The sequence below is a fragment of the Camelina sativa genome, chromosome 18, assembly GCF_000633955.1.
Source record: "Camelina sativa cultivar DH55 chromosome 18, Cs, whole genome shotgun sequence".
NCBI classification, from domain to species: domain Eukaryota; kingdom Viridiplantae; phylum Streptophyta; class Magnoliopsida; order Brassicales; family Brassicaceae; genus Camelina; species Camelina sativa.
The window spans coordinates 11,638,575-11,654,382 of record NC_025702.1 but is presented as its reverse complement, the minus strand read 5'-3'; the positions used below and the strand labels follow the sequence as shown (position 1 = coordinate 11,654,382).

General features: G+C 36.8%; 2 protein-coding genes across 3 annotated transcripts in view; both read left to right on the top strand.

Moving 5' to 3' along the window:
• Positions 1-2,249, top strand: part of LOC104761171 (K(+) efflux antiporter 5) — a 5,408-nt gene extending 3,159 nt beyond the window's left edge. Inside the window, exons 12-20 of one of the 2 annotated variants that reach the window (XM_010484207.2) lie at positions 230-318; positions 413-509; positions 615-668; positions 886-981; positions 1,086-1,274; positions 1,372-1,449; positions 1,536-1,580; positions 1,692-1,787; positions 1,915-2,249. In XM_010484207.2, coding sequence (XP_010482509.1) covers positions 230-318; positions 413-509; positions 615-668; positions 886-981; positions 1,086-1,274; positions 1,372-1,449; positions 1,536-1,580; positions 1,692-1,787; positions 1,915-1,956 — 786 coding nt within the window. In that variant the 3' untranslated portion in view covers positions 1,957-2,249. Of the gene's footprint in view, positions 1-229; positions 319-412; positions 510-614; positions 669-885; positions 982-1,085; positions 1,275-1,371; positions 1,450-1,535; positions 1,581-1,691; positions 1,788-1,905 lie in introns of both variants that reach the window. The other variant, XM_010484206.2, reaches the window with a different exon arrangement.
• The window catches only part of LOC104761170 (cysteine and histidine-rich domain-containing protein RAR1-like), a 1,953-nt gene continuing 1,786 nt past the window's right edge, over positions 15,642-15,808 (top strand). Inside the window, exon 1 of the mRNA XM_010484205.2 lies at positions 15,642-15,792. Coding sequence (XP_010482507.1) covers positions 15,685-15,792 — 108 coding nt within the window. The 5' untranslated portion in view covers positions 15,642-15,684. The remainder of the gene's footprint in view (positions 15,793-15,808) is intronic.

Here is a 15,808-nt window from a genome sequence, read left to right as displayed (position 1 = left end):
TTTTCCCCGCTTCATCTCAGAGTTTCTGTTTATTATCCACATGTCAATTTGAACAGGTAGTAAAGTTTTTGGTAGAACGGAACAGCACAAGTTCTCTTCATGGTCAAGTTACAATAGGGATACTTATCTTTCAGGTTTCACTCATAATACTATATTTACAAATTGAATATTTCGTTATATGAAGATTTTGTTTCTTTAGCTATTTTCTTCCTTCATCTTAAATTTTCAGGACTGTGTTGTTGGTTTACTATTCGCCCTGCTTCCAGTTTTGGGTGGTAACAGTGGTTTACTACAAGGGATTATATCAATGGGAAAGCTGTAAGTGGTTCTGTAGTAAGAAATATGTCCAGGAACCTCTTATATATCCTCATTACCCTATTTGACATAAAACATTTTCTTGTTGTAATTTTAGGCTACTGATATTGTCCATATATCTCACTGTGGCATCTCTATTAACCTGGTCATTTGTACCCCGCTTTCTGAAGCTAATGATTCAATTATCATCTCAAGTAAGTCTTACACGACATATCTTTTCAGACATTACTTTGACATCTTCTTTTCTTTCTTCAAGTGGGATCCGAATTATTTCCAATGTCTCTCATTATATAATGCAGACAAATGAACTTTACCAATTAGCTGCTGTGGCATTCTGCTTACTATCTGCATGGGTAAGTCCAATTCTATCATTTCTTTGCATACCGGTGCTTGCTTAGCTTTCTGATCCCTTTTGGTGTATTATAACATTCTGAGTAAATAGTTACCTGAGCTTACATCTTACTAATAGACTACAGAAGAAAACAATGATGAGTACGATAGACACTGAAGTAGTTAAGTAAAATAGCATTTCGATGACTTGAGTGTTGGTTCTTTGCAAAACGTTTTCAGTGCAGTGACAAGCTGGGTCTTAGTCTTGAGTTGGGATCATTTGTGGCTGGTGTTATGTTGTCTACGACCGAATTTGCTCAACATACACTAGAGCAGGTACTGATTTTTGAACTCATGTTGTTTTTACCCCTTGGTACAGAAGTGAAGTCTAATGGTCAGGTTATTGACATTTCTGAAATCTCACTTACTTTTTGATGTAGGTGGAACCAATTCGTAATTTGTTTGCCGCTCTCTTTCTATCCAGTATCGGGATGCTCATTAATGTTCACTTTCTCTGGAACCACGTGGATATTCTTTTGGCTTCGGTGATTCTAGTGATAGTTATTAAGACAGCAATTGCAGCAGTAGTTGTTAAGGCTTTTAGATACAACATGAAGATATCTTTCCACGTGAGTTTTGCCCCTCCTGCTAAAGATTCTATGAGTTCCTTCATATTGAATCCCATTATCCACCAATCACGTTAATCTGTTGTCACAAATGTAACAGGTCGGGGTATTACTTGCTCAGATTGGAGAGTTCGCCTTTGTTCTCCTAAGCCGAGCGTCAAACCTACACGTTATCGAGGTAACACTTTTTTTGCTTTTGTAATTGAACACACCCTTTACCATTTTATTCTTAATTAACTTTGGGTTAAACGAATGACAATATAGGGGAAAATGTATCTCCTCCTTTTGGGCACAACAGCTCTAAGTCTTGTAAGTTACCTCAACGTGCAAACAACCTTTTTCGCATTCCAAGAGAACATACTTGAAATAGTGTATTATAGTTCAAAGCTTATTTACACCTGACAATGCGAACTGTTACAGGTAACTACTCCATTGCTGTTCAAGTTAATACCGAGTGCAATGAACCTCGGTGTCCTCCTTCGATGGTTTCCTTCTGAGAACAGTTCCCAGAACGAGGTTATCCCCTTCTCTTTTCTAGAGCTATATAAATGGAAATAGATGTATTGATAAATTGCAATGAGTAATCTTATGGGAAAGAGTAATGATGACTTGTGACTGAGAGTTTTGTTTATAGAATTTGCAGGAGAAAGCATCATTGATAGAAGTACATAACAGAACCAAGTGATCTCTCTTTTGTACATTGACTGAAGATTTAAGAAGGAAAACAAATTTTGATCCGAAACTAGACCAGGAAGCCAGAAAAAAAACATTTAAAACTGACCAAATCAGATCCATGACTTGCTTTTTCTAGTTTCTTGAATCGTATTATGTAATATGGTATATATTATATATTTAGTATTCATAACCTCCTTGTGTAGTTCAAGCGACTTGTAGCTTGTTTATTTGGTGTAAGTTGTAATGATATTAGCTTCGTATGCTTTTAAATACATCTCTCTTTGTATTACATATTTTTCAAAAGCTCACTCTGTTAATTTGGTTTGGAATTCTTTTGAAAGTTTTTATCTGAAAACGAAATCATTTAGATCGTCTTTTATTTTAAGTTTGACAGTTTTGTCACTAATTCTTTAGCTGTTTGAATAAATAAATCATTTTTTTTTATGAAACAATGTAAAAATTTTAAATTTAGGCTTACATCTATTATAGAAAGTAAGTTGTTTCAACAGCTAGTCCTGCCATTTTCCATCTATTATTCGCGGATAATAGTTTTTTTTTTTCTGTCGGGCCACGAGGGAACAGTGCGAAGTGGTTTTAGGGATTCTTCGGAAGTATGAGCGGGCTTCAAGCCAACAAATTAATTTTCAGAAATCTTCTGTCCAATTTGGCCACACGGTGGATAATACTCTTTGTGTAGAGCTACAGGGAGTTCTGGGTATTACTAATTTGGGAGGTATGAGTTCTTATTTGGGTATTCCGGAAAGCTTGGGTGGGGCTAAGACGAAAATTTTCTCCTTTGTTCAGGATCAATTGCAGTCACGGGTATGTGGGTGGACAACAAGACTTTTATCGAAAGGAGATAAGGAGGTAATGATAAAGTCTGTTGTTGCGGCTGTCCCAACCTTTGTGATGTCATGTTTTCGGATACCAAAGACGGTTACGAGGAAGTAGACTAGTGCAATTTCTAATTTTTGGTGGAGCTCATCTGGACTATCTAGTGGGTTACACTGGATGGCATGGGATAAGTTATGTTGTGGGAAAGATGCAGGAGGTTTGGGTTTTCGGTGTCTAGATGATTATAATACAGTCTTGCTGGCGAAACAGCTCTGGCGTTTGATAACCGTCCCAGATTCTTTATTTGCGCGTGTGTTTAAGGGCCGATATTATAGGCATTCGGATCCTCTGGATCCAATTAAATCGTACTCCCCATCTTATGGGTGGCGGAGTATAGTTTCTGCTCGCTCTCTGGTTAATAAAGGACTCATTAAACGAGTAGGATCTGGTGTTTCTATCTCCGTATGGAATGACCCTTGGATCCCTGCTCAACCCCCAAGACCAGCAATAGGCATAGGGTTGCCTTCTGACCCTTTGCTTCGAGTTCATAATCTTATTGAAAGAACTTCTAACTCCTCGGATTTGGCCCAGCTTATGGCTACGTTTGTACTGGAGGATGTGGCTATCATTTCTGCCTTACCTTTGCGACAGCCGGATAAACCGGATTTGTTGGGGTGGCATTTTACCAAGTCTGGTAATTATTCGGTAAAATCTGGGTATCATATACTTCGGTCCAATTTTTCTGAGTCGGTGGCACTGCCATTTGGCCTGGATTTGGTCCATTTGCAGAAGCATGTGTGGCAGATTCCGTGTCCCCCGAAGCTACGCCATTTTATGTGGCAGGTCCTTTCGGGTTGTGTGGCGGTTACAGCTAGGCTACGAAAACGGGGGCTGAGTTGTGATGCTACGTGCGGTCTCTGCGGCTATCTGGAAGAGACGATTAATCATACTCTTTTCAAGTGTCCACCAGCTAGGCAGGTTTGGGCTTTGTCCCAGTTCCCGACGGCCATGGGACTTTTCCCGGCGGAGTCGGTTTTCACGAATATGGATTTTCTTTTTTGGCGGTGTTCCGCTGTACCTTCACAGGAGTTGTTCCCATGGATTCTATGGTATACTTGGAAGACCCATAATGATAAACTATTTAGTAATTTGGATTCGAATCCCCTTGCGATCCTGAGTATAGCGGAGGATGAGGCCAAGGCCTAGCTTCTGGCTCAAGGTGAGGATAGGCCATCCGATATGGTTCCTGGCCCTTCGAAAGTTTCTGCGGGTCGAATTGGGGCCCCTAATTCTGGGCAGTGTTTTCTTTGTTATGTTGATGGTTCTTGAAAGCGACGGATCACTATGTTGGCCGAGGATGGTTCTGCATCCCACCTTCAGGAGAAGGCCCTTCTATGGGAGCATCGAATCTTCGCCGCAACTTATCACAACTTCATGCTGAGCTTGAAGCTCTTATTTGGGCAATGCGTTGTATGATTGGGACGGATAACCAATCTGTCGTTTTTCTTACCGACTGCTCTGATTTGGTGAAGATGGTGTCTTCGCCTGCTGAGTGGCCAGCTTTTACGCATTATTTGGAAGACATACATTTGGACAAGGAGCAGTTTGCTTCATTCTCATTGATACATGTTCCTCGCTCTCAGAATGGTAAAGCGGATAATTTAGCGCGATGAGTTTGTTCAGTACCGCATTTAGTTACCTATTAAACAATATTCCTGCGCATTGGCTTGTTTGAGTCAATCTTGTATGGTGTTGTCAAAAAAAAAAGTAAGTTGTTTCTAGCTTCAGCTCTCCCTTATGTTGTATAGGAGGGGTTTGCATTCGGATATCGAGTAGTTTTCTATTATCTTTTAGACTTCGGGTCAAGTTTGGATAAACATTAAATAATGGTTAGATATAGGTTCTGTTTTAAAATGTGGCCGTCAAGGCTGCTAATGCGCCGGTTAATCGTTTGGCAGCGATGCACCGCCGGGATTTTACCCCAATCGGTTGTAAAATCGGAAAAATGTAAAAAGTTGAAGATGTAAACATATGTTATAGTCGCTGTCCTAGGTGCAAGTAAGACACAAAGTAATACAAGCAAAACATTGAAGAACCAAAATATGGAAATAAATCATGGTGGATAATGTATGAATCGATAAAGAGGATCACAAGAGCTGGAAGCTTGGAGAAAAGTCTAGAAGCTTAAAGTTTGTAAAGGAACAAAGAGTGCTTGGAAAAAGGAAATTTAGAAAAGATAGTCAATTTCTTTTTTCTCAATTAACAAGAAAATTGTAAAATCCTGTTAGCATTAGAATATGAAAAAAGAATGTTGTATTGCACACCTTGTATTATATAAATAGGGGACCTTGGCCTTATAACAACCCATCCCGTGGACCCCACTAGCCTCCCGCTAGCCGCCCCAACGGACCCCTAGCTAACCCTACAGGGCATCGATCTGAATCCTTCACCGTGGACAAGAACTATTCATCCAAATCCACGAGTAGGTTATTGGTGCGCCAGACGTTCCTTGAACTCTGGTTTCACCCTTTAACAACTTTCCCACAAGACAAACTATCACCAATTGATCTGCAGGACAAGATTCCAAAACTATATTAAAGGTCCAAAAACCGAAAAAGGCCCAAACTCAATAGAGATCTCACTGGACTTAGCAGGCCCGTTATCAAAAACTCCAATCTCTGGCCCCAAAACCAGGAGAGTTGGTTAAGGCCCAACTGAATTAGGGTTTCTACATCTCTCTCTCTTGCCAAAGATCGTTGGTATCAGACGATACAGTCCGACGGTTAACCAGAAAGGCGACCAAGACCGCCGGAGAAGTAACTCGGGATAGTTAAACAGATCGCCCTCTCGACTGAAAAAGTAATTCTCTGACGGCTTGCAGATTCGACAATTCCAGAAGAGCGACCAAGATAACTGATGGGGACAAAGGTTCAGTGGCGGAACCACTGAAATTTCTCGATGACAGCACGTACTCTCGTCGGAAAGAGACACCAGACTCCCCAAGCAGATCTGAATTTTGGCCAACAACGACCTCCTTCGATTTTTGACGACTCACTGCGGAGGAAAATTCTTTGGGGAAAGAACCGAAGAAGGATCGAGACAACCAAAGGTTTGTAACCAGAGACTTTTTGGCTTTGGGAGCATCAAATCTGTGTCTCGACATCAGATAAATGATACACCGGAAAGGTAGAGCCTCTACCGGGAGAATCATCTCATTAGCAAGAGTAGCATTAGAAGGATCGTGAGAACATGGCTTCACACCGGCGATGCAGATTGTAGCAACTGATCTAAAGGCTCCCAGAAGAAGCTTAGATCCATGGGAGCACTTTGTCTTCAATTTTCTCTCAAATGGCCTATTCAGGAGGAGGAACACTCAAACGTTACCTCTCAAGGTAAGGATATGAGCCCAAAGGGTCTCTCTTTCCTCCAAGAGAAAGTTAAAATCTAATCTCTCCCAAGGGAGGAAGCCGGTGGGTCAGAATAAGGCACTTCCTAAGCCTTCTGTCCAGCCGTTGCCTTTGAGCTGAGATATTCAATCTCACCATCCGGCAACATAGACACGAAGCGAAGAGCAGAACAAGAGAAACCAGACACCACACATAGTCAACACCACCGGTGGAGGTCGAACCTTTGGCAGGCCATCATTAATAGAACGGAGAATGCAACCTAAGGCAACTCTTAGCAGAACGGGGTTCTTTGGGAATAGATCCCAAGATAGACGAATGTAGCGCAATGGAGAAATCAAAGGAAGATCTCGGCAGCAGAAAGACAGAACGCCGGAGTGAGAGATGTGCTTCAAGATGTTCGACAAAGCAAAAGCATGTTTGAGAGCTGTCACTACGGGAGTGCTTGCCTAGGATACAAAGATGCCAGATCTGGGTAACCACAACATCACAATGGATGAGAGAGTGGCAAAGGCACCGGGAGAGAGAAGATATCACCAATGACGAGGTCAAACGGTGGAAGAGACTGCTCTGAAAGAGCGAGAGAAAAAGAAAAGCGTTACGAGAGAAAGAAGCCGTCTGACGCCGGCGAGCAAAAGCTCCACCGGCGCTGAAGAAGTTTGAGAACTTGTTTGTCTCGAGAATAGTGTCTATACGTACGTAAATCATTTCTAGCTTCATCTCTTGCTCTATTTGTCATAGTGGAGGGGTTTGTATTCGGATATGAGTAGTTTTATATATTTTTTTTAGATTTTAGGTCGGATTTGGATATACATTAAACACTCTTTACTGTTATTTAGTTTGGATAAAAGTTTTTTTCCAACAGTGAAAAAATTCATAGATTAGATAGATATTCTTAGTCTCCTTATATCAAAAACTTAAATTTATATGCCTAATTGAGAGTATCAAACCTGATTCAACAACCAATTTTGAAGGCTTTCTTGGAGTAAATTTATATGATGGTTGAGTGAATTAACTTGATCTACAATGAATCTATCCAAGTTGATCATCGTAAGCGCTTTTTTTTAACTAGAATAGTTGAAGAGGAACATTAACATAAACATATTCAAAACATTTACAAGACATGAGCGTCTATGTAGCAAACTTTTTAACCATAGTTCCAAAGACCTGAAACATTTTCTCAACCTCGTCTGAGAGTACTGATTTGTTTGTCATTTTAAACGACTTCTTTATGTCAATGTAACTCATTGTGCCAGGTTTAGAAAATCAGAGTTTTTGGATAATAGTGTAACCACCACTTTTTAGTGGACCCATGTCCATTTCTAGTCCACCTGCCCATCTTCTTTAATAGGCTTCACATCATCTCACTAGGCCTATGAGGTTATCCATATCCGACGGCAGGTTTGGTAAGTCCGAGAAGTTTTAAAGACTTGTTACCGTCCCTACAAATCACCATATGATATTTCTATGGATTTTTGACCGAAAACATAAGTACACTTTGATGACACAAGTGGTCAAATCAGTTCTTTTAAACCTCTGCGCAAGTCTATGAAATTGAGGCGTCATAATTCACCCCCACTAACAGATCGCAACGTCCTTGTTGCGCACCAAGACATTCACCCCCGATGGTGTGAATCCACTCGACTCTACACGCGTCTGGATTCAGCTCTGATACCACTTGTAACGCTCCGACCGCCACCTCTTAATGAACCCCATGTCCAATCCCAGTCTATGGCCCCATCTCTTTTAATGGACCTCAGGTTCTCTCAATAGACTTGTGTGTCCATCATATCCGACGGCTGGTTTGTTACGTCTGAGAGGTTTTAATGACTTGTTACCGTCTCTACAAATCACCATATGATCTTTCCTTGTGTTTTGTCTTCACTCGCACACGACAATCATTTCCTGAAAGGTCATCCATCCTGAGACTATTCCAGCTCAAGCACGCTTAACTCTAGAGTTCTGAGGACCTTTGACCGAAAAGATAAGTGCACTTTGGTGACATAGGTGGCCAAATCAATTATTTTAAACCTTTCCGCAAGTATTTAAAACCGGGGTGTCACCAAAAGTCTTAGCAATGGAAACATTTTTCTCTTAGTTTTAGAAGTATCAAAATGTTTTTAGATAATAAACTCATTTCAGACATATCTTATAGTTATTTATAATCAACTTGATATATTATGTTCGTATGACAAGCAAAAAATACCGTAGGCTTGGTTATCCAAAAATAAATGTAAATGTATAATGAAAAATTAATTAATAAGAAAAAAATTATTTCATATTGTATTGTCTTTTAATAATTTATACAGCATAATATTTCATATAAGTCTGCATAATTGTTTAAAATAATTCATGTTAGAACTTTTCTTCTTCTTTTTTTAATGTTGTTAGTTATGATTTAATTTAATCCATCCTGAGATGTAAATTGAAAATAATAACATGGAGCAGTATATAGCTAGATTCTAATGTTTTCAATTAGGTTCAGTTGCATACTTTTAGAGACAACAAATTACAAGTACCTGGCTTCCCAACGGTTCACACAAATATTAAGTCAACCAAAAGTTTAAACCACTTACAAAATTAAGTAAATTACAAAAATATAATAATTATATATAATTATTATAAGATTTATATAATTAATTTTATAGGGATTATGGATGATTCAGAAGATTGTAAATACAAAGGACCATGTTACAAGAGGGAAGATTGTTTCCAAAGATGTGGACTAAAAGCACCTTCTCATGGTGCTTTGTGTGTGCCTTCAGGAAACAACCTGGAACGTCTATGTTGGTGTCTATTAATATGCAACTGGATATGATTGACAATGTTCAATATGGTTTAAATATGATATTATATCATCTCTGCATATATTTTTTCATATTGTTATTTTTTCAATTTACAAGTCTCAATATAGGTTAAAATATATTTCAACCATAACTAACTCAAAGAATAGGAGATCTAACATGAGTTATACTAAACAATAGGTGAAAAAATATGAATATATGTGTTTTTACTTATACATTTTTTTTTCTTTTGTAATTTCATGTTTAGTTTAAAATAAACAATTGTATGATATTTTTTTGTGTGCATACGAACCCAATATATGAAAATCAAAATAAGACTTAATAAATGTCTAGCATTTATATAGTGTTTGTAAAAATTGACAGCCATAAACGTCTGTTCACAATTCAACAGAAAAAAAAAAGTTTATGAAAAGAAGATAATATATTTAGTACATTACTTTGATTTTGTACTTCTAAATTCCTTACCCACTAGCCACCTAACCACAATCACACAACGACGGATAATATAAACGATACTGTTAACCAAATAATTTACTAATAACCAAATATCCAATATTCATTCCATAACATTTAAGCCAATAAACCAAAACAATCATAAATCAAAGAACCACCAATCCTGAACAACATTCTAAGTATTCAACTCTAACAACCTAACCGAAACCAAACAACAACCAATCGAGCCACTAGAACATCCTTCTTTTCATTGACTTGATTCCACGATCACACTTTGCCTTTACCTACACCAAAAACACAAATTGAGATGAATGAGTATTTTATTAAAACTTAGTGAGGCAGTTCTCCCATCTACTGGGCTATACACACAAGAAACTGCGATTCCAATGTCAAACAATCAACAAAAAATCACATAAACCAGGGAAAACAAGTACCATCTGCTCGCTAGAAGGGATGTGTCGACTGACACCAGCCAAGTGTCGACCAACACAGGCTATTGGTGTCACTTAAACCAAACCGATCCAAATCGACAAATTAAATCAATCGGGCAATCCCCAAAACCAATAATCTGGTTTGCGGATGTTACACTCGCACAGTTATGACAATCACTTCCCGGAAGGTCACCTATCCTGAAACTACTCTAGCTCAAGCACGCTCAACTTTGGTGTTCTCTCAGGACATTTGACAGAAAATATAAGTGCACTTTGATGACATAGGTGGCTAAATCAATTCTTTTAAACCTTTACGCAAGTGTATAAAACGGGGGTGTCACCAAAAGTTTTAGCAATATAAACATTTTGCTTTTAGTTTTAGAAGCATCAAAATATTTGTAGATAATAAACTTATTCAGACATATTTTTTTTTATCTTATATTTATTTATAATCAACTTTAATATATTATGTTCGTATGAAAAGCAAAAAAATACCGTAGGCTTGGTTATCTAAAACTAAATGTAAATGTACAATGAGAAATTAATTAATAAGAAAATATATATTTCATATTGTATTGACTTTTATATAATTTATACAACATATACCATATCGAATAAATATTTCATATAAGTCTGCACCTATTGTTTAACATAATTCATGTTAGAACTTCTCTTTTTTTTTTTGTTAGTTATGATTTTATTTAATCCATCTTGAGATGTAAATTGAAAAGAAAAACATGGATCAATATATAACTAGATTCTAATGTTTTATTTAAACCGTATTAAACACATGTTTTCAATTAGGTTCAGTTGCATACGTTTAGAGACAACAAATTACAAGTACCTGGCTTCCCAACGGTTCACACAAATATTGAGTCAAACAAAAGTTTCAACCACTTACAAAATTAAGGAAATATTATCAAATTTTGTAAAACTGTAGTTAACCTAAGATTTTGTCAAAGATTTTTGTTGAAAAAATCAATGTAATTAACGTTAAAAAATAGTATCTTAAGTCAAACAAAATTTTATGGTATATATTAATTAGATTTGATGCAAAGTTTATATGGTATTATTAACATTTGAAACTCATCTACATAAGAACAATCAATTCTCTTTTTACTCACTAAGTGGTTTTATAAAGTATTTCATAGTAATTCTTTTGTAAACATTTTTGTAGAAAGATGATGCCTCCAAAATCTCATTTTGTTGCTCTTTTCTTCATCATTTCTCTCACTGTTAATGTTCAATCTGCTCATAAGATTTTGTATTCGTATAGTAAAAATACGAAATAAATTCATTATACATATAATTATCATCATTTTTATAAGGGTGTAATGCGTTTTTGAAATTCTAAAGCCGGCGGAAAACAAATATATCCCCGGAAACTTAAACCCGATACACGGGGAACATGTAAAAAACTAAAGCCAAAAAAAAACTCTCAAAATCATCGGAGAAGTCGGAAGAGAATATTAGTCGCGGGATTAAGTACTCAAGAGTCAATGTTGAAAGGACCTGCAAACGCATATGGAAGAGACCCAAGGATAGAGGCCACCGCGAAGAATTAGCTCAACTAAAAACGATTACCTCGAACACAATAAGCAAGATACGCAAATGTAATTCCTAACCACCTAATATTATACCGAGAATCTACATCTAGGACTTCCATAAGTGGTCATTTGCCACAAGACGTTAGCCTTACAAGAACAAACAAACCACGAAAAATACCTAATTATTTTTTGGACTAATGGCGGTGGTAGGAGACTTGGTTTAAAGATTCAACGAACAATTAAGAGGTACCCGAAAGCTATCATAACCCAGACAAAAGACCCGGCCGTAACTTCCTCGAGATCGAAAGCTAGACTAGATGACCTAACAAACCAGTAAAATAACCAAGAAACAACATCTAAATTCAACATCAAACAAGCCGGGGGTAAACCAAAATAGCTTTATTTGATGAGATTGAGCTGGATTACCAAACAGAAGAATCGACCGCACCACCCAACTGAAGAGACGTCTCCAACGAACACCATCGACCAACTCGTTGGACCAGATCTGTTTCTACCAGGAAGAGCGAGACTCAGAGAACATGGCAAAACGAGGACGAATAACTGGCAAAACAAAGCCGAAACACAGGTAGATTGAGCAAGACATCATCATCTTCAAAGTCATCAACAGATCTACACCTGAAAACCAGAGTAGATCTGCTTCCGATCTCGTCGGGAGAAGCCAAACAGCTCAAAAGAACTACACAACCGACATGTATACCACACCAGAAGGAAGTATACTCTATAATAGAGTTAGATTTCTTCTATATATAGAGAAAAAATAGCAATATTTATTATAGAGGTAAAAATAGAGATGGATTGGAGCAAAATTACTCTATAATAAAGTTTATAGGCAAAAATATAGGACTATTGGAGATGCTCTTAGGTTCATTGGTTGCTCGAGCAAGCCACTTTTAGATTGCTAAAAGACGTGAACATGTTCTCTCCAGTGGATACCCGAATGCCCAGGACTACTCTTCACACATGAGAAGGGCAGAGCCGAGGTTCTCTCTATGGTAGAGGAGGTTGGACGCAAGGTTTCCTCTCCAATAGAGGAAGGTGGAGTGAAGGTTCTCTCCATGGTGGAGGAGGTTGGATGCAAGGTTATCTCTCCAAGAGAGGAAGGCGGAGCGAAAGTTCTCTCAATGGTGGAGGAGGTTGGACGCAAGGTTTTTTCCATTAGGGAGGAGGGAAGAACCGAGGTTCTCTCCATCGTTAGTCATACACTATTGTGATATAATTTATTTTTTATTGAAAATGTTTTTTGAGCCAACAAATTTAGTGATTAAAGAAACTATGCAAAAGTGAAAGTAAAAAACATATAATAGTTGACTTAATTAGTTCATATAGACATTTTCTAGGTACTGGTAAATAATATATTTGTAAGATATAGTATACTTAGATGTAAAAAATACATTTTTAATGGTAGCATACATAAAAGATTTATATATGGATATAAATTAGTGTATTATAGTAAAAAAAATGTACAATAAATTTTAATTTATTTTTATTAAATTTATTTTATTTACAAAACTTTAAACCCGTACATCAGACATAACTTTATTTATTTATTAGGAAAAAAGATGTCTAGCTACACGAAGTATAGGAGAATACATTGTCACACATACCAAGTATACTAATGTATCATTAACTACACAAAGTATATATATTACATGGCAACATGCATGAACTATATGACGTTATGTGGTAGATGTAATATAAAGGTATTTGCAAAATTACTCTTATTCTATACCCTTTTGCAAACATACCCTCGAATCAAATATATTGTTTTGCTAAAATCATTTTTTTTTGTATCTTTATCTTTTATATATTAGAAGTAAATATTGTGATTTAATTTTATTGTTGTTTACATATGTTATTAAGAGTATGTAAATCTTATAGTAAAAGTATCTAAAACTTTCTACAACATTTCATGAAAACTTTAGGGTAAAGAGTCATATACTCAATCTTTTTTTTTCCAACCTAACTTTAATTAAAATGAAACTCCTCTATTGGTTGCCCAAACAGGAGGAAAAGTGTTTACAAAAATTGTATCTGATAATAATAATCTAGAAGAACGAGCTAATCAATCAGCCCTCTCATTGGTCGTCCTTGGGACCTTGGAAAGGAGAAAAGAAAGCAAGGAGGCACTAAGCACCTGGAACTCATCAAGAAGTGTTGAGAAAGTCGGCTACTGCTCTGGAGCTTGCACCATCGAAAGTAACTCTGCAGAATCCATCTCGAACCTCCGGCAATCAATCCCTCTGGAAAGGATACACTCCATCGCCCACAACAATGCTTCTAGCTCTGAATGGAGAGGGGATGCACTGCAACGTTGACATCTGGCGCCTATAACCAAAGTCTGATTCTCACCATCACCACACCACCATCCTAAACCTGAATGTGTTTCTGTAGCTTTCCACGAACCATCAACTTGACAATGAATTATCAACTCCGGATCATGCGAGGAATCCATCATAACGGAATCAATCCTTGGAGCTAATTGGGCTTCCTCCCACCACAATTGTTCACATAAAGCCTGATTAATGATATCTATTGGCTCTGATTGTATCTCTTGGAAAACTTTTTTATTCCTATCCTTCCAATTAGAACCAGACCAGCCACAGTATCGAACTATGAGTAACGCCTAAAGCCATAGGGATTAAACTTTTGCCATATATGAAATCCAAATTTGAATAAATCGAACCAGATAGGAGCTTGTCCGTGTTTGAGTCATCAAAAATCCTCTCCCAAATCTGGCGGGAATGAGAACACTGAAATAAAGTATGATTAATAGACTCTTCCTCTAAGTCACATCATTTATATACCGTATCACAATTAACTCCCCGAGAGGCTAATCACACCATCACCGGAAGAGAGCCCGATGCGATCTGCCAGAAAAAGTGTTTGATTATAGGCGGTACCTGAAGATCCCAAGCCTTTGCCTTCAAGTCATTTAAGTTGGGACCATAATCAATTTCAGTCTTCATAGCTTGAGCTACCTTATAACCTGACTTAACCGAGTATCGACCAGATTATGTATAATGCCACACCAAACGATCTGGTCTAAGAGATTTGCTAATAGGCAAACTCAGAATAACTTGAATATCCTCCGGATCCATACATTTCTGAAGGATAGGTAAATGCCATTCTTTAGTCCGTGGATTAATCAAATGGTTTACCATTAGATTTGGGTGTAGAAGCCGTCCCCTACCATTTGCAGGTCGAGGATGTTGACTAGGGATCCAGGGATCACGCCAAACCGAAATATTGAACCCTGACCCAATTGTCCAACAGGCACCTTTTTCCACTAAACTTTTAGTTGAGTAAATACTTCTCCACCCAAAAGAGGGAGAGTAAGGTTTTTTTGCCATCAACGGGTGTTTATTCCTGAAATATCGTCCTCTAAAAACTTGCATATTATTAGAGGACCATATACTCAATCTTTTGCATATTATTTTCTAATGAAAGTAGTTGAATTTGATTTTATTGATTTTTTTAGTATTTAAATAGTCTGATTATCAAAGATTTATATATATATATATGTATATATAGATATCTTGAAAATAATTATTAATGATTTTTATTTAACCATTAATTTACCTTTAAAAATAAAAATTAACTAATTATAAGAATGAATACATTAGAGATATATAAATATATTTAGATATTGAATTGAATATGTTTTTTAATCATGAAAAATCAAAAATATGTATATATAATATTTTTTAATTTTTATATTTAATAGAAAAAAATTAAAATATATTTTTTTTGTCAACGCTGGAGTTAACGTCTGTCTTCACTTGAATCAGTCTACTGGTACACCGGATTATTTGATTATGGTGTTCACCACATAAAGTCATATAGTTTATATGCATGTGGCCATGTAATACATATACTTTGTGTAGCTAAAGATACAATAGTATATTTGGTATGTGTGACGATGTATTCTCCTATTCTTTGTGTAGCTAGTAATCTTTTTTCCTATTTATTATATAAAATATAGAAAATATAAGATTTTAATGGTTAGAATGGTTGATGGTGAATCATAAAGAAAATTTAGGCTGTGGAGTATAGACAGTAATTCCCCTTTTGTAATTATTACTTTTCATTGATAAAATTTTAAATTAGTTTAGATTAATTTTTTTTTGTTTGGGTAAGGAATTTAGATTAATTACAAACTTTAAATAATTTAGATTAAATTATAAACTTTGATTTTATATAGATTCTACTCCCAAAAAAAATTACTTTCTCACGAATCTGAGAGAATGGAAGAAAGATCGGGAACGAAGAAGCTTCAGTGCCAACGTATTGGCTGCAACGCCATGTTCACCGATGAAGATAATCCTGAAGGTTCTTGTCAATTCCATGCTTCTGTACGTCTTCTCTTTC